The 16,847-nt window shown below is 51.9% G+C and overlaps 6 protein-coding genes across 13 annotated transcripts; 5 read left to right on the top strand and 1 right to left on the bottom strand.

Annotated features, from left to right (window-relative positions):
- The first annotated feature begins 19 nt into the window (after positions 1-19).
- Positions 20-4,241, top strand: LOC105703456 (calnexin). Of its 2 annotated transcripts, none has more exons than XM_012431871.2 (8): positions 20-460; positions 729-987; positions 1,142-1,437; positions 1,536-2,195; positions 2,303-2,443; positions 2,678-2,803; positions 3,545-3,721; positions 3,939-4,241. In XM_012431871.2, the coding sequence occupies exons 2-8, from the start codon at positions 738-740 to the stop codon at positions 3,993-3,995; spliced, it is 1,707 nt and encodes a 568-aa protein (XP_012287294.1). In that variant the 5' UTR covers positions 20-460; positions 729-737; the 3' UTR covers positions 3,996-4,241. The 2 variants fall into 2 exon arrangements, with proteins under 2 accessions (XP_012287294.1, XP_012287295.1); XM_012431872.2 differs by lacking the exon at positions 2,678-2,803 and adding an exon at positions 3,016-3,138 and having other exon boundaries at positions 24-460.
- A 289-nt stretch (positions 4,242-4,530) lies between these two features.
- Positions 4,531-5,694, top strand: LOC105703461 (60S ribosomal protein L21). 2 transcript variants are annotated; one of them, XM_012431879.1, is made up of 3 exons: positions 4,571-4,620; positions 4,743-4,828; positions 5,161-5,694. In XM_012431879.1, exon 3 carries the CDS (start codon positions 5,175-5,177, stop codon positions 5,652-5,654), a length of 480 nt encoding a protein of 159 aa, XP_012287302.1. In that variant the 5' UTR covers positions 4,571-4,620; positions 4,743-4,828; positions 5,161-5,174; the 3' UTR covers positions 5,655-5,694. The 2 variants fall into 2 exon arrangements, with proteins under 2 accessions (XP_012287303.1, XP_012287302.1); XM_012431880.1 differs by lacking the exon at positions 4,743-4,828 and having other exon boundaries at positions 4,531-4,620.
- Positions 5,695-5,830: 136 nt separating this feature from the next.
- LOC105703460 (LIRP) lies at positions 5,831-7,051 on the top strand. The gene is made up of 3 exons (XM_012431878.1): positions 5,831-6,228; positions 6,292-6,511; positions 6,571-7,051. Exons 2-3 carry the CDS (start codon positions 6,292-6,294, stop codon positions 6,834-6,836), a joined length of 486 nt encoding a protein of 161 aa, XP_012287301.1. The 5' UTR covers positions 5,831-6,228; the 3' UTR covers positions 6,837-7,051.
- Positions 7,052-7,260: 209 nt separating this feature from the next.
- On the top strand, positions 7,261-9,430 carry LOC105703438 (glutamate receptor ionotropic, delta-2). 4 transcript variants are annotated; one of them, XM_023434829.1, is made up of 7 exons: positions 7,261-7,596; positions 7,665-7,891; positions 7,967-8,076; positions 8,161-8,354; positions 8,447-8,561; positions 8,675-8,814; positions 8,877-9,430. In XM_023434829.1, the coding sequence occupies exons 1-7, from the start codon at positions 7,423-7,425 to the stop codon at positions 9,381-9,383; spliced, it is 1,467 nt and encodes a 488-aa protein (XP_023290597.1). In that variant the 5' UTR covers positions 7,261-7,422; the 3' UTR covers positions 9,384-9,430. The 4 variants fall into 4 exon arrangements, with proteins under 4 accessions (XP_023290597.1, XP_012287264.1, XP_023290595.1 ...); XM_012431841.1 differs by having other exon boundaries at positions 8,625-8,814; positions 8,877-9,355; XM_023434827.1 differs by having other exon boundaries at positions 7,967-8,354.
- LOC105703437 (protein SPT2 homolog) lies at positions 9,373-12,992 on the bottom strand. Of its 3 annotated transcripts, none has more exons than XM_012431837.1 (8): positions 12,766-12,991; positions 12,594-12,706; positions 11,882-12,028; positions 11,680-11,809; positions 11,418-11,575; positions 10,419-11,340; positions 10,129-10,347; positions 9,373-10,000 (listed from the first exon to the last, which is right to left on the bottom strand). In XM_012431837.1, the coding sequence occupies exons 2-8, from the start codon at positions 12,645-12,647 to the stop codon at positions 9,912-9,914; spliced, it is 1,719 nt and encodes a 572-aa protein (XP_012287260.1). In that variant the 5' UTR covers positions 12,648-12,706; positions 12,766-12,991; the 3' UTR covers positions 9,373-9,911. The 3 variants fall into 3 exon arrangements, with proteins under 3 accessions (XP_012287260.1, XP_012287261.1, XP_012287262.1); XM_012431838.2 differs by having other exon boundaries at positions 12,923-12,949; XM_012431839.1 differs by having other exon boundaries at positions 10,425-11,340; positions 12,594-12,992.
- A 633-nt stretch (positions 12,993-13,625) lies between these two features.
- LOC105702428 (ESX-1 secretion-associated protein EspI-like) lies at positions 13,626-16,728 on the top strand. Its single transcript, XM_023434822.1, has 9 exons — positions 13,626-13,706; positions 14,030-14,140; positions 14,205-14,678; positions 14,741-15,036; positions 15,500-15,687; positions 15,785-15,910; positions 16,039-16,095; positions 16,192-16,317; positions 16,524-16,728. The coding sequence occupies exons 2-9, from the start codon at positions 14,051-14,053 to the stop codon at positions 16,553-16,555; spliced, it is 1,389 nt and encodes a 462-aa protein (XP_023290590.1). The 5' UTR covers positions 13,626-13,706; positions 14,030-14,050; the 3' UTR covers positions 16,556-16,728.
- Positions 16,729-16,847: the final 119 nt, after the last annotated feature.

Genomic DNA, 16,847 nt, shown 5'->3' with positions numbered 1-16,847 from the left:
ATCATAACACCGGACACCTAGATAACACCGGGCAACCGAGTTCAACCGAGCCCAGCCGAACCACCTGTTCTTCTTATGTCCTGGAACAGATTCAATTAGATTTATTGGTTAATTCAATAGTGCCGTGTATTGTTATATTCTAATTGGCTTACGAAATATGCTTATTCCACGTTAATGTGTTAAGGTTGGTTGTCGTAAGTTCGACAGAAAGTTCCAACAATTATCGTTTCCTCGAGTATCGGTGAATTTATCTAATTTAATTGAAAACCTCAAACTTGCTCATTCGCGCTTTTCGCATGTCGTTCGGATTCAACGATTTACTAAGGGTTAACCAGGATCAGAATAAAGAATTGGGATCTACTACGATACATTTCAGACCAAAAACAATTGGACTTTGGGTATAACCCTACCGTAGCAAATATCGGTCAAATTCTACAGTCCCCTGGAGCTTGGCTGTTTTGTAAGTGTCAGCTTACCGTTAACTATAACTTAACATTTAATTTTTAACTTATTTTTCTGGGCATTGGTTTCATGCGTCCGATACTCTTATCCTTATCATTTGAGATTTTAGGATTCTAAATCCGCTGTAACTAATTGTTGCCTTATGAAATAATCTTTACCATGTGAATTGCTTAGATGAGTTAGACCAAAAAGTAAATATTATTGATTACAGTAATGTTCCTTGCAATTATATGATTTTAAAACCTAATAGTTAATATGTGTTGTAGAGAGAAGATATGATACGACTCGTCACGTACGCGACATTATTCTTGACTGGCACTGTATGTGGAGGAGCAAATGCCCACGATGACGTACACGGGATTGGTATCTCGGACACAGTTTCTGAACCGATTTATAAACAGGAGAAATTTGCGGACTCGATATACCTATTAGAAAATTTTAATGACTTGGAAAGGTTCAAACAAAAGTGGATTATTTCTGAAACAAAAAAGAATAATATCGATGAAGAAATCGCTAAATACGATGGTTGGTTTTCACATTTATTCGGCAGTTTCATCTTTATATTCCTTCAAAGATGTTTTCTCGATCCTCCTATTCCTAGACTTCTAAATGCATAACAAAGTTGATTTAACATCAATTCTGACACTTCTAGAATAAGAGAAATAAACATTGGTTGTAGGAAAATGGATGGTAGAGGAACCAAAGAGGAATATGGAAGAAGGAGACCTTGGGTTGGTGTTGAAGAGCAAAGCTCGGCACGCAGCCATATCTGCTCCTTTAAGTAGACCTTTTCGATTCGAAGATAAACCACTGGTGGTGCAATACGAAGTAAACTTTCAGGAAGGTCAGGAATGTGGCGGTGCTTACCTTAAACTGCTTGCACTGGATTCAGAGCAGAGGAATTTAAAGGAATTTCACGACAAAACGCCATATTCCATAATGTTTGGACCAGATAAATGTGGAAACGACGTCAAGGTAAACAGGAGAGTCTATCGATGCATAAAACATATGGCATGTTTAATGAATAACACAAATAACCGATCGATGCTAATAGACAGTTTTGTTCATTTCAGTTACACTTTATATTCCGCCATAAGAATCCACTAAACGGTTCATACGAGGAGAAGCACTGCAAGAAATCGAAGGATCGCCTGGACGATATCTTCACCGACAAGTTACCGCACTTGTACACTCTGACCGTTCGACCGGATAATACCTTTGACATAAAAGTCGACAATAAAGTAGTGAATTCGGGTTCCCTGCTGGATGACTTCGTACCGCCGGTGAACCCGCCCTTGGAGGTCGAGGATCCTACGGACACGCAGCCCTCGGATTGGGACGATCGCGAGAAAATTCCAGATCCGTTGGCCAAGAAACCGGAAGACTGGGACGAGGACGCTCCCGCGCAGATCGTCGACGAGGAAGACGCGATGCCGGAGGACTGGGCGGAGGACGAGTCGCCGGCGATTCCCAACCCAGAGTCCACCCGACCCGAGGACTGGGACGTCGAGATGGACGGCGAGTGGGAACCGCCCAAGATACCGAACCCCAAGTGCGCTCAGATCTCCGGCTGCGGACCCTACAAGCAACGGCTCAAGACGAACCCGCGGTACAAAGGGAAATGGTTGCCGCCCCTCGTCAACAACCCCAACTACAAGGGAAAATGGAAGCCCAGGCTCGTTCACAATCCCGAGTACTTCAACGACGAGCACCCCTTCGGAATGACTCCGATCGTAGGTCACGCTCGTCCTGTCCGCCGCGAACCCGGGTTCTAATCCGGGGTCTAACCTCTGGGTCGCGCCTGTCTTTCGAGTATCGAAGAGCCGGTCTTCTTTTTCAGTTCGCAGTTGGGTTCGAGCTGTGGTCTATGTCCCCCGACATACTCTTTGACAATATACTTGTTACGGACAACGAAGAAGTTGCGGAAAAATGGGCAGAGGATACTTTCGAGGTTCGTCGAACCAAGATCGCTGCGGAAAATGTAAGTACGCCTTAATTGTTTGACGGTGCTCGACAAGTTTCCAGAGACAGAGAAACGACGTCGTCGGTAAACGAAACGAAGTTAAACACGTTCACCGGTGACCACCGTGGCGGTCAACGCGTTAACGGTGCGACTACCTCTTCGCTTCTTTTATACGGAACGCGGTTTTAAGCCGCCGTCAACGATCTCAAAAGTAACTAAACTAATCGCTCTTCTTCGCTACAACGCACACAGGAGACATTCTGGGGTCGCGCGATGCGTTCCATGAATCATAAACCAGGCTGGTGGAGTCTGTACTTTCTCTACTGTATAACTCCCGTTATCGCCTATGTTTGGTACCTGTTGAAGCGGTCTCGCGAGGTAGAGATATTCGCGGTTGCGATCGTCGTCGGTGCGACACCGATTCGCGACCTCGGTTATGCCAGAAGTAGTCGCTCCTAACCGAATGTGTCGACTAGCTGCTATTCGGTAGAGAAACTTTCAACGGACAGGCGACTAGTGCCGCCGTCGTTACCGTCTCGATTTGGTTCTGTTTGATTTCATTTGATTTGATTTGATTTGATTTGATGTAGTGGAGCCTGTGGCGCGAGCTCGTCACATTTACCGCTGAACATCCTTGGATGTGGGCTGTGCACATATTAGTAGCTGGGTTACCCGTACTTCTCCTAATACACTGTTGCTGCTTTTCCACCCAGGTATACCATATATCCTATAAAACTAGTAAATTCCCCTGCAAGTACGCTGTATACGAGTAGTCATCACGGTACACAATGTTTTTTATCGCGTTTCCTCTTATCGTACGAGATGTCGCTTCTCCCTTAGTAGATGTATCAAAATGGTATATTTTACTTGGAGTAAAGGTTTAAAAGTTAGTCTTGTATAATTTGCCTGGACCCTTTGTGGGACACGACCTCTTTATTGGTCAACTTTATATGAATTATCGATTCGGTCTTCGGTTACGTCGTTAGAGATAAAACGAGACTTTCTCTGAAAATTCTTATTAAAATATCGTGTTCCTGCAACGGGTCCGTCGATATTATCACTCCGACATTTTCACCTAACTTACTCTTATAAGAATATAATCCCCTCTATGGTCGGCAGGATAAGCACGATACTAAGTCAGAAGACGAGGAACCACTGCGCCTAAATGACGAGGGTGGGGACGAGATGGACAAAGACGAAACTAAAGATCCAGACCCCAAAGAAGGCATTTCCGATTCAGGAGTCGCCGAACCTGATGAAACCGAAGAACAGTCTGAACGAAAAGACAGCGACAGGGTGGGTACAATTACTTTCGCTAGTCTGTCTTTACATAATTCAATAATCGCCCGCAGCATTGAACCGGCAGATAACTTAGTGACCAAACACATTATTTAGGACGGTACCAATTCGGCACGGAACTCCTTTACTTCCTAACTGGTCTCTAATGTTTCGTGGAACACTACTTTGCTGCTGGCAGTTGGGACCTTTTCTTGAATGTACTATTACTTTTCAGGATAAACCTTTAGCTAGTGGAGATGGTCCACGACGAAGGAAAATTACAAAGGAGTAACCCTAATGAAATCTTATTCAAAGAACATCGTTAGTAATATACATTCAGTCAGACACTACCACTGTGCTAACTTAAGCGATGGTAAACATTACTTGTAATAAGTATCACGTTCATCGTGATCATTAAATGGGATTTTGTTACCGTAATGTTACTTCATTGTTGAGTGCTTCATATTCACTTTTTACCAATAGAATAGTGACAATTGTGAACGAATAAAATGAATAATAAACGTTTATGTCAAATGCAGTCGTTATCAAGTAAAGGACTCGTTTTTGAGTTGGGCCGCCAATGGGGTTCGGGGGGTTATCAGGTGGCAAATGCGCGAGCCGCCCGCATCCTCCACCGAGGGCAGCCCAGAACGCGCTCGTGCGACTCAGCCTGTGTAAATCTATTAAATTTCAGTTAACTTGAGTGCGGAACCGGGACAAATTTTGGTGTAACCGTCAACGACGCGTTTCAATTCCAAAGATGTTGGAAAACGACAATCCCCTTGATTGGTCGTTTTGTCAATACCGTGGATGCATTGACCAATCATCGCGCGACGAGAGTTGGAGCTGCGCCATTAACGTTTCATACAAACGCTCTCGGTTTTCTTAACCTTCTTGCCTCGTTCGCGATTGCAAACGTAAGTGTCTTTGATCCTTGTAAAGTACTTTTCGTAACATTTCCATACATTTCTCGTATTTTGATTAACGTTGTAGAATATTTGAATCGTTATTATTATTATTTACATTCTTTGATATAAAGGAAAGGTTATATTCACGCATTCTCTGAGCAGTATCGCCTGCTTTGTTCGACTCGACGGCACGTGTATTAAGCAAATTAATTAAACCGTAAGTTCATCATTTTTGCTCAAAATAATTACAAAGTAGAGGTTTTATTTCAAATATTCCGTTTAAATGTGTCAATATTTAAATTACAATAGTGTAACAAGACAAATACGGTTTACAGGCTAGGTTTGGTTAATTTAGGTTAAGTGGTCAATGGTCTTCTGTCCACGCTTTGCATCAGAGTTTTAGAGATATATTTAGCGTTCTTAGTGAAACTTAAAAAGGTGAAGCATTACCTTGAATGGTTCCGTTTATTTTGCATCTTCGTCGATTTTTAATCATTTATTTCTGCAGTTACGAAAGGTCGATGCTAAAACCGATCGTGTGAATTGCAGATCATCAGTTTATAATGACCAACTCAAAGGGTTACCGGCGTGGGACAAGAGACTTGTTCTCCCGTAAATTCCGGAAACATGGAACTATTCCTTTGTCGACATATATGAAAGTATACAAAGTTGGGGACGTAGTAGATATAAAGGGCAACGGAGCGGTACAGAAGGGGATGCCTTACAAAGTCTACCATGGAAAGACTGGACGCGTCTTCAATGTAACTCCTCACGCTCTCGGAGTAATCGTTAACAAAAGAGTACGTGGACGCATCGTTGCCAAGCGCATCAACGTCAGAATCGAACATTTGACTCACTCCAAATGTCGAGAAGATTTCCTTAAACGAGTCAAGGAAAATGAGAGGCTAAGAAAGGAAGCTAAGGAAAAGAACGTTCGCGTTCAGCTTAAGAGACAACCCGAACAACCATCCTCCGCTCACATTGTATCCGGACGAGAGGAACCGATCCTTTTGGCGCCTATACCTTATGAATTTATCGCTTAAACGTTAAATACACTTGGCTCTTCGGCTTGACTCGGAAAAAGCGTCATCAGTTTTTATCCCTCTATCGGTTAAGAAGACAAACGTCGCCGGAAAATCACAAACCACTCGGTTCGACGGGTTTCAACGACGCGAAAGAACGTACAGGAGACCACAACCGGATCCGGGCGAGCGACGGAACGTTCCTCTCGAAAGTTGGCGAGAGTTTGTTGTAACTCGTTTCCAGAGCGTCGAGAGGACGACGCGTCTTTCCATCGATTCCCTGGCGCTCCGCATGGAAAGTAATCGGACGAAACCGGGCGAGAAGACGAGACCTTGGAAAAGAAGGCGAGACGCGGCGTCCTCGTCGACGAAGCTCACGGTCGACTGGGCGGCATTAGCCTCCCAGTCATTAACGGAGTCGTCGACTCTGAGCCCGCCTGGCATGTTTACTGAGCACGTCCGAGTCGGTCGACGTTACTCCCAAGGGGCTGCTCGCCCCGGGTATTTAAGGAGACGATCGGCAAATGGCCCCGCTAGAAGTCTCGCGACGGTCATTTCCTGAAGACGACGACGACGACGCTCTTCCTCCGCAACGGTGAGTATCGCTCGGCTCGGGGAGCCGAGGAACGCGAGGACTGAGGCGAGGGCGCGGTTGCAGATGGTCGATCACCCGCCGACGGTGATCCTGGCCATGGGCTTGGTGGGCCTGGTGGCCCTGCTCGGCCTGGGTCGAGCGAGCGGCCAGCTGGACGCCCCGTGGGAGCCGAGGTACGCGAGGAGCGGCGCCGTCAGCAAGTACTGCGGCAGGCACCTGTCGACCGCCCTGCAGCTCGTCTGCAAGGGCAATTACAACTCCATGTTCAAGAAGAGCATCCGAGGTCGGTACCGGCTCTCCCCCCTCTCCGGCGAGGCGCAACGATTCCTCCGGTTCTTACAGAGTCGGGGACGGAGACGGATACCGAGGCGGCCGAGTACGAGGACGACGTCGGCCCGAACGAGGTGGAGCCCGCCGAGCCGTTCCTCTCGCGGACGGTGGCCCTGGCGATGGCGATGGCGATGGCGTCGCCGCGCGCGGGCGGCCGCGGCCGCTGGCTCGGCGACCGGGACCGGGACCGCTTCCGCAGGGCGGCTCGCGGAGTGCACGACGAGTGCTGCCTGAAGCCCTGCTCCATCAGCCAATTGGCCAGCTACTGCGCCCGCTAAGGCCGAGCCGGGTTCCGTGACCGACTCGGGCGTCCACGACTACGGAACGACTCCAAGTAACCGATGCAACGTCGAATAAACGATGAGAGAGTAAGAGGAATCGCGGGGCGTTTCTCGGAGGATTCCCTTCCCCCTGGACGATTCCGCTAGGAGACCGGCCCGATCCTTAGGAGTCGATGTCGACCCCGGGGGCGGGAGCGATGGATCCCTCGTTCCGGGCGATAACGAGTATCGACCGGCGGCCCCTGCCCCTGCCCCTACCCCTACCCCTGCCCCTGCCCCTGCCCCTGCCCCTGGCAGGTGACGAATCCTCCTGCCCCGAAGGTCGAGCGCGGCTCGGCCGCAGAGGATAGGCAACCTTCGGGGGTCTTGGACGGGATGGACTTGTCGGGGCTGCTGATCGCGGTCGCGGCCGTGACGGCCACCTTCCCGGGGCAGGTCCAGCGCGTGCTCGCGGACGAGCGGTCCGGAGCGGCGACGGCGACGACGACGCGCCCCTCGATTCGCGTCACGACGTGGCACGTACGTGTGGTCGCTCGACGACCCCAGACGACGAGTGCAACCTTTCTCGACCTGTCCCCAGGACATGCCCTTCTCCGGCGTGGTCAAGAGGAACGGAACGCTCGTAGGGGTGGGCTACGCCTTTGAGTTGCTGGAGATGGTCAGGTCGAAGGTGCCCTTCGACTACACGATCGTGCTGCCGGAGGAGGACGGACTGGGCAACGAGAAGAACGGCATCACGAGTCTGGTCGAGCGAAAGGTAAGTGATGTCGGCGCGGGCCCGGCTCGGGCGCTCGTACGCTCCTACGCTCCTCCGCGTTCCCGAAGGAGGTGGACATGGTGGTCGCGTTCGTTCCCGTCATCCCCGAGTACTGGAGGTACTTCAAGTACGGCACCACGCTGGACGAGGTGGAGTGGACCGTCCTGATGGGTCGGCCCTCGGAGTCGGCCAGCGGCTCGGGGCTGTTGGCGCCCTTCGACACCGTCGTCTGGAGTCTGGTCCTCGTGTCCGTCCTCGTCGTCGGCCCGGTCGTTTACCTCCTGGTCTCCCTCAGGTTCGGTCCCGTTTTCGCGCTCGATTTCGCGGTCGATCCTCCGATCCTCTGATCCTCTCGGCAACGATCGCGCAGGGCGAAGCTGGCCAAGGCCGAGAAGCCGGAGCGATACTCCCTGGCGACGTGCATGTGGTTCGTGTACGGGGCTCTCCTGAAGCAAGGCTCCACCGTCTCTCCGGTATCAGGTAGGATCGAGGGTAGGATCGAGGGTAGGATGCCCTGCCGCGGGGGGGGATTGCGACCGACTGACCCGGTCGCCCGCCTTTCAGATTCCGCCAGGCTGCTCTTCGCCGCCTGGTGGATCTTCGTCACGATCCTGACCTCCTTCTACACGGCCAACTTGACGGCGTTCCTCACCCTCTCGGAGTTCAAGCTGCCCATCGACTCGCTCGGGGACCTGGTCAACAAGAACCTGCAATGGTCCATGCCGAAGGGTCGATCGATCGACGTCGTCCTCCAAGAGGTGAGTCGGTCGTCGCTCGCGCTTGCCCCGGCCGACCCGGCCGATCCGGCCGATCCGGCCGAGCGAGCGCGAACGACGAGTCGTCCTTTCAGAAGCTGCCCGACAAGGAGCTGGAGGTGCTCGGGAGGAGCAAGTTCCCCTGGAGGTCCGGCCTGATCGACCTCAGCGCCGAGTCGACCGAGGACATCCTGAAGAGGATCGACAAGCGTAAGTAGAGCGCCCCCTCCGCCCTGGCCCGAGACGCCCCCCTGACGCGCGCCGACTCGACAGAGCGAGTCCTGCTGGGAGGCAAGCACCTGACCAGACGTCTGATATTCGAGGATTACAAGCGCAAGACGAGGAGCGGCCTGGAGGAGGCGAAGCGTTGCAGCTTCGCCACCATGCCCAGGAGCATCCGCGTCGAGAGGCGCGCCTTCGTTTTCCCGTGGGACTCCGACATCGACGAGCTCATCAACGAGCGGTAAGTACGCGCGATTCGGGCCCTTGGGTCGCGCGACCGACTCGCTTTCCCGGTGCTTTCAGGATGGAGAGGATCGTCCAGGCGGGTATACTGAAGCACCTGGAGATCCTCGAGAACCCGTCCGTCGAGATCTGCCCGTTGAACCTCGGCTCGAAGGAGAGGCAACTTCGCAACTCGGATCTCTTCATGACCTACAAGGTCGTCGTCGTCGGGTTCGCGGTGGCGACGCTGCTCTTCGGGGTCGAACTACTCGTCCGAGCGTGCACCCGCCGGGATTCCGGCCGCGCGTCTCTGCCGCCGCCGCCCCCTGGCCCCCTCTATCGGGCGATTCGCGAGCGGCACTTCGGCAAGACGCATCTGGTCAACGGCCGGGAGTACTACGCGGTCGCGGAGAAGGACGGGTCCACGCGCCTCGTCCCTCTGCGGACGCCGTCGGCCGTCCTCTTCCACTACGCCGCTTGATCGCTTTGGACTTGGTTTGTCCCGTCGCTCTGACCCGGCCTTCTTCGCTTCACCGAGACGCACGAGAATACATTCTGGCAATCGATCCGACGCGTCTTCATTCTTAAATAATATTTATTCACAAAATATTGCATTAAAAATCCCAGAGTCTTAACTTAGCGTAGATGTATAAAATCCGAATTTTTGTATCCCACGGTGTGCGATCGAATCCGAGTGTTAACTGGCCGAAACCGAGCTAAAACGGGCTATGGACGAAGAAGCGTCGGGGATACCGATTCGAAGCCGATGACGTGGGAAGCTAGCGAGCGTACCTCCGAGTCTTGTACTTCTTTTATTTTATGAAATGCTTTTTACGCGCGTCATTGAAGAGTCAACGAGCAACGAACTTTTTTCGTTTACGTCCGTAAGCCGCAGGACGCTTCGACCAGGGAGACCGTGAATAAACAGCGGGCAGAATCTCGCTTTCCAAAAGACGCCCCGTTGCATTGGAAACTAGAAGGGTCGAAGGATAATTCGATTTTCTGTCCGACTTCGCCCAGCTGCAACAGCACGAGAGATCAAACTCCGACGCTCTTCCGATCCCTAAGAATTGATTTTGTGGTAAGAGTCTCTCCCGAACACCGATACGAAGGGATCTAAGATTTTTTCAACTTCTTCTTCAAAATTGACTTCCGTTTCTTTTCCATAGCCTCCATGCGAATGTCTTCCAAGTCTTCCATTATTCCTGAAATTAAGATTCGGTTATCGCCGACCATTTGGAACGCCATCGGGACATCTACGGAGTTCCGAAGGCGCAACGGTCATCGCTCAAAAGGTAAGCGAGCAAGGGGATCTCAAGACGGAAGGACTTACCTATTTTGGTAGAGACGTATTCCTCTTTGAGCTGTTGGGCGAAATTACTTTCCATGGCGGCATCGTCGTTGTAGTCGTCGCTGTTCCTGTACTTGTTCTTGTCGTAACCAAATATTTCGCTGATGTACTTGCTGTAGTCTTCCGCCGCCTCTTCCGGACCGTCGTCTATAAAGTCGTCCAACTCGGAATCGTATTCGTCCTCGTCGTCTTCGATCCGACCTGGAAAGGCAAAGCGAAGGGGTGAACGCGAGCGGCTGCTACGAGAACGGAAGAATGGCGATCGCACTCACGTTTACCGGGCCGTTTCGACGGAAGGGAGGCATGCTGCTTCGACAGGGCCGGTCTCGAATTAGCTGGAGGTTCCCTCGGCTTGAGGTCGGGCCGGGGCGCCGAGGACGTGGACGTGGACGTGGACGTGGACCTGGCCTTGACCGGATCCGTCTCCCTTCGCGCCTTGTCGCCGGCGACGGGCGGTTTGGCGACTGGCGGCGCGGGCCGCGGTTTCTCGGGCCCGGGCTTCGGGCACTTGCTCAGCTCCAGCTTCCGCTTTTCCTCCTCGATGCGACGACGCATCTCCTCGAGCTTTCGCTTCTCCGATTCCAGCTTCCGACGCTCCTCCATCAGGAGATCTTTCTCCGAGGTCTTGGCGGGCCGGGGCCGGGGCCGGCCGTTGGCCGGCGGCTTTTCGCTGGGACCGAGGGACTTGCCGACGACTCGCTTCCCTTGCGCCGTCGAGCTCAACCCGGAGCCGTCATTGGGCTTGGGAGGTGGTCGGCTCGCTTCGGGGCCGGCGCCTCGCTCCTCCCGCTTTCGTTCCCTCGATTCCTTCTCCCTCTGGTACTCTCGTTTCTGCTTTTTGGTCATGAGCCTTTCCGGAGCCTCCACCTTCGGTTTTGGCTTCGGCTTGGCTTCCAGTACGATGGGCTCGTGCTGCTTCTTCTCCGCCAATTTGAGTAGCTCGACAAAGTCCATGGGAGGTGGGAGGGGTGCTCGTTTCCTTGGCTTGGGCTTCTCTTCTTCCGTCTCTCCTCGGTCCCGCCCTTTCTCGGCATTCGGTTTGTCCGCCTTCGCCGACTCCGAGTCGGGCTCTCTTTTGCCAGATTCCGCGCGTTCTACCTCCTTGGTGAACGCGGCACTGGATGATTTTCGTTTCCGTCTATGGCCCGCAGTGTCTTCCGATTCTTTCTGCTGTAAAGCTCGTTTCACTCTATCCTAGAGGGTGAAATTGCTCGTTTAGTGTTTTCTACGCAAGTTGGGGGAATTACGGGGAAGAGTTAAATATGTCGTACCTTTGTCGACGCGATGTCCTTCACGGTTCTTTTCCCGGTGTCGCTGAATATCGGTTTCTCCGGAGGTAGATTATTGTATTTGTTCATCAGTTGATTATAAAACGCCGAGGCTTCCTGGGACACGTATCCGTAGTCGTCTTCGTCGGGCTGTGACGGACCTGAAACAGTTTGAGGTATATAGTAATAGGATATGTATGTGCAGCCGAAGGTACGGAAGGAAAAACGAAAGGCGAAATGCACGACCGAATTGATGTACACGTACCAGCCATTGTTACAGCCGTATTCTCGTTATCGACTGCATCTGCCAGTACCGATTTGTTGGCAGCTTTGCATACTTTTAGATGTTTATTTATACGATTTTGAGTCTTTTGATCTCGTAATGCCAGCAAGTTCTAAAATAGGTCAATGATTACCCAATTATTAATTGCACATATAGGACATTTTTATTAATAATAATAGTTTACCTCTTTCTTTTTTTTCTCGTCTAATGCTTTTTGCCGTTCTTCTTCTTCCCTTCGAGCAAGGAATTTTTTAATGTTATCCGACAAGTTTTTGGTTTGCTTCGTTTCCTTTTTCGGTGGAGTAAACTTTGTCCGATAGTAAGCGACGGGCTGAAATGCAGTTTTTTGTTACAAAAGTATGCTTAAACGTTTTGTATTCTAACAAAGACCAGATAAATCTTGTACAAGTTATAAACGCTGAACATCTTAAAGGGTACTGGATGTGGTGTTCCATGCTGCTTGCATTGGCATGCTAAAAATTAAACTTCTCCAACATTTCAGGAAGTGTTCTCTCATTTGGTAAAACGATCCCAGCGTATATCGACGGGGACAAATACCTTTCATGGGAATACGATGCCACTGGTCTAAGAAGGAAATGCATTTGTGTCCATTAACGTATGTATGTTCGAATGGTTAAATTTTTGCCATCGTTATCGTTAGTAGAATTTTGTTGTTTCTCCTTGAATAGTTGTTCAAGATCGGCAATGTAAACATGACATCAAATATCTCCGAATATTGTCATATATACGATTGACTCGATTATAAAATACAGAAACATATTGGATGGAAACGATACTCTCTGAATTTATTTTACTCCGGATCGAAAAGAATATCAGTTTTACTATTTCAAAATTAGGAAGGAAAATTCGAAATGGAACACCACATACGGTCTCACCTGTTTGACACCTCCATTTTTTTGCGCGACGTCTAATAACGTCCCGAAATCCATATCATTGAATTCACTGAAGCAGACGTTAGAATTGCAGCCTACGTTTAACTCGGAACGCGCTGAAAATTAGACGCATCATACGTATGTAGGAAGTGCCGTTCGAGTTCCTTCACCTAACCTATCGAAAGAAAGCATTCGACACACTCGAGAACGTTTCGTAACCATCAGCAACGATCACACTCCTCTCTCTATCCGGCTCGTAAAGTCCGTCATAGAGGAGATGACAGAGTTAACGGCGTCCACCTTGCAGAAGTGAATTTTAAAAGCATACGAACTCCTCTTTTCGCTGCGAGCCAGCCAGTCAGTAGAACCAAGTAGAACCCTAGAAATGGGTCGTAACTAGAGGGACGTTCGATGGAGAGAGATATGACCGTATACTTCTTCTAGTACCGACGCCGTCCTATAGTGGCGCTGAAGTACGATCGTATGTACCAGCTGATACCGGAAATACTGGGAGGAGACAATTTTCGTGAAACTTTTGGCCACCAGAGTCGCTGCAGTGGAGCGAGGTATTTCAAACGGACAAAAACGCGTGGTCGCTCGCTGCCTCCCTTGCTCTCGCATTCGGAAACTTACCGTCTCACGGTTGCAGGTTTGGAAAAGAAAAATTCTATCCAAAGATTATTTGCTTCAGCGAAGGTACAGAGAACCACAGCGATTCTCGAAGCTCATAATTCTGCACGGGCATTCGAAGCTTCGGTCTTAGATTTACGCGAGTCGACAAACTGATCGTCCGCTATCGGAGGAGGAAAGAGAGGTTTCCGATGATTCGCTCCTTCGAGAACGAGGTACGAGAGACTCGTTTCGAGAGTCGGATCCGAGGCATCCACGCGCGTCCGTCGTCGGACGCAGTTCCAGCGCGTGCCAGCGCGGATGATCCAAGGAGCGCCGATCGAAAACGGTGGAAAATGACTCGGCTCTTCCCCTTCTTTGGCGTCGTGGCCGCGGAGGGGAGAGAGAGCGGCAGCGGTGATCCACCGCGCAGTCCTGCGCAGTCCTTCTCCGTCCTCCGAGCGAGCTACCTCGACTCGGTCGGCCAGGTGCCGACCCGGCTGGTGGGTAAGAGAAGCGCCGTAGCCGGAGCCGGACGAAATCGGGAGCGCCTCGCGATTCCGCGACCGGTCCGGAACCCGTGCCGAGGGGAGGACGCTCGAAGGTTCAAGAGCGCTCCGCCGAAGGAAAAACCGCGGCTGCGGTGGACGCTAAAAATAAGACAATCCGACGCGCGCGTTATACGTTGCTCCGGCGTATAGGTCAGCCGTGCTAATATTAGCCCTCCATCTCGAATCCACTCGGATACGTTTCCGCGGCCGGTCCGGGCATTCCGCTCGACCCTTGCCGGCCGGAGGGGACCCCTCGAGAACCCGTCCTTTCGGTTGCAGGAACTTGGACGGCGAGCCGCGATGCTTCCGTCACCGCCGCCGCCGCCGCCTCCGCCTCCGCCGCCGTCGCAGCCCGGGCGCCTGCCGGCCCTCAGGATCGACGTCGCTCAGGTAAGGGTCGAGTTCGCGAGGCGCATCGTCGACGAAAAGGAAAGAAACGTCTCCGCCGTTGCAGGAACCCGGCGGGGCAGGCGCGACAGGAAGGGGGCAGCCGCGGTACGAGCCCCCCGCGGCCATCCAGAACGCCATGCTGACCAAGGACAAGAAGCCGTTCACCTACACCCCGGGAATGGGAGGTAAGCTGGACCTGTCGCAGATTCGGAGCCCGCGCATGGCTCGGCGGGTGGCGAAGAACGCCGTCGACGAGGGAGTCGAGGGGCCAGTGGCCGTTCCCGTGCCCCCGGCCGTCGAGGCGCCGAGGGCCGTGTCCCGAGTGGAGGTGAAGATCGCGCCGCCGGTCGCCCGGCCGGCCTCGCCCCAGTCGCCGAGCAGTCCGCTCCAGGTCACTCTGGCCAAGGCGCCGACCCCCTGGCTGCAGAAGAGGAGCAAGGCCGCCGCCGACGACGTCCCGGAATGGGCGAGACGAGCGAGCGGGGCTGCGGCGCCGGGTCAGCGGTCCCAGCCCCTCGAGCGGATCATCCCCGTGCAGGTGAGGGTAGAGGTGAGTGCCGAGGCGAATGACGAGATTGACGACGAATTCCTCCGCCGCAGATCGAGGACAGACCGTCGGTCTTCGCGGGCCGTCGTCCCTCGGAGGAGCCGGAGGAGCCGGAGCAGGAACCGGACCCGGGCCGGTACCCGGCGCGAGGCGTCCAACGCGCCGCTCCGGAGTGTCAACCGCCGAGGCCTTCCGGGCAGCGAGCTTCTTCCTATAGCGATCGCCTCGTGCCCGACAGGGAGGATGGCGCTCGTTTTAGAACAGCTTCGGGAGCGGAAAGCGAGGCCCGCCTGCGTTCGCCGGCGGCCCGAGTTAATCTCGACGTCCCGGAAAGTCGAGCCCTCCTCGCGTAAGTCCGTCCAACTCGAATATACGTCGAACATACGTCGGTGTACCGAGGAGTTCCGTTACCTTGATTTCGTTGACTCGCAATTTCACCGTTCATTTCGGTCGGACGGTCGTGGTCCGCCGCGAACGAACCCCGTGGCCGACTTCGCATCGGGGCCAGGGGCCAGAGTCCGACCTAGTTCCGGGCACTCGGTCGCTTCGAGGCGACGAGAACGTAAACGCGGTAAACGCCCGAGGGGAGAGCGCCTTTATTCGTTTATTTATACCTATCGATACGTAGTCCAATGAATGCCCGTTGGTTTCGTTGGGAGTGGCGCGATCGGTCGCATACGCATACGCGGGTCAAGCGGTTAGACGGTTATCTTGGATTCTTTCCGTCAACGATTTAAAGGACAACCGTCGCGCTTCCTAAATGAGAAGGTTCGTTCACCGTTTCGACGTTTGTTTACGTGTATTTCGTTCAGGAATGCGAGCAAGGTGCCAGTGGCCGGTCTCGCGCACGAGTCCGTGCCGTTGCAGCCGGTACAGTCGCGAGCATTTAAGGTCTTGCAAAAAATCACCGATACGCAAAACGACGTAGATCCCACGACTCTGAGGAAGTTACAACTCACCGAAGACGACAAATATCTTATGGAGAAATTTAAGGAACAAGGTAAACCGATTTCAAAATATATCCAGATCCGTTGTATCTACTTAGATCGGGAGATCGTCAAGAGACGAGAATCGGTCTCAGGAGCAATTCGTTACAGTTGACGGCGATACGTATCTTCATCGAGTGACCGATCCTCGGTATCGCGGGTCGGCGATACCTTCCAGGGCCTTTCAGTGTCTACAAAACATGACGGAATCCGCTCACGTCTTGGCACCGTCGATCGGTAACTCGCCAGTCTTTTTATTCTTCTTCCCCTGGTTTGCTCCGTACGGCACCAAGTTGCAGGTTCCTTTAACTTCCCGCATCGAGTTTCAACCGGTATATCCTCTTTAATTGCGACCTCGTTTCCAGGGTCCAAACCGCCGAGTTCCCAGAAAAATAAGACTGACAGGAACTCCGCCACATTTGGTGAGTTTCGCATGACTTCTCCACTCCTTTTTATAGATTAATCTTATGGACGTCGGAGTCTTATCCGTCCAATTGGCGAATCCTTTTCATTTGCAGAGGAAAACCAAGTAAAAATACCGGCGAATGAACAACAGGTACAGGAGCCACGAAAGTACATGGGAAGCTCGATTCCGTCGAGATCTTTCAGAATATTGCAAGCCATGACAGCCTCCGAAGGTACAGGTGAGCTTTGTCTTTTCTTTCGGACAGGGTCCCTTCCCACGCTACACCTTGCCATTCAACGGATTACGCGAATCTAATAAAAAAGGGTGTTAGATAAACATCGGTCCCGTTGGTTCATCCGGGGTTTCGTTCTCCGTGTATACACGAAAGCCTTTGTTAACAGTCGGCGCGCTTTGTAATCGTCGCTAATCTTGAAACCATTTCAGATACGGATCGTTCGAAATCGGCATACAATTGACGATCGCGCGAAAGAAGAGAACCGCTTACAGAATTTTAACGACTTGGCGACTAAACTATGAGTGAGTTTAGTTTTAATTTCTTAACTTAGATGTTTGTATTAACCAAGATACAATTAATTGTACATGATATTTATTTAACGTACTTCTGAATACAACGAATAATAACTACCGACGTGTACCAGTTGTCCGTCAATGAGGACACGATCTTCTCGCGCTTTTTTCGTCGATTTCGAGTAGTGGCACCAAATCGAACCGTGAGGAGACTCGGTCGAGGGGTGAATCGTTTCGATC

The sequence above is a fragment of the Orussus abietinus genome, unplaced genomic scaffold (genome assembly GCF_000612105.2).
Source record: "Orussus abietinus isolate OABI.00-Male unplaced genomic scaffold, Oabi_2.0 scaffold100, whole genome shotgun sequence".
Lineage (NCBI taxonomy): Eukaryota > Metazoa > Arthropoda > Insecta > Hymenoptera > Orussidae > Orussus > Orussus abietinus.
The sequence above is the reverse complement of the archived record's forward strand: the minus strand, read 5'-3'. Positions and strand labels throughout refer to the sequence as shown.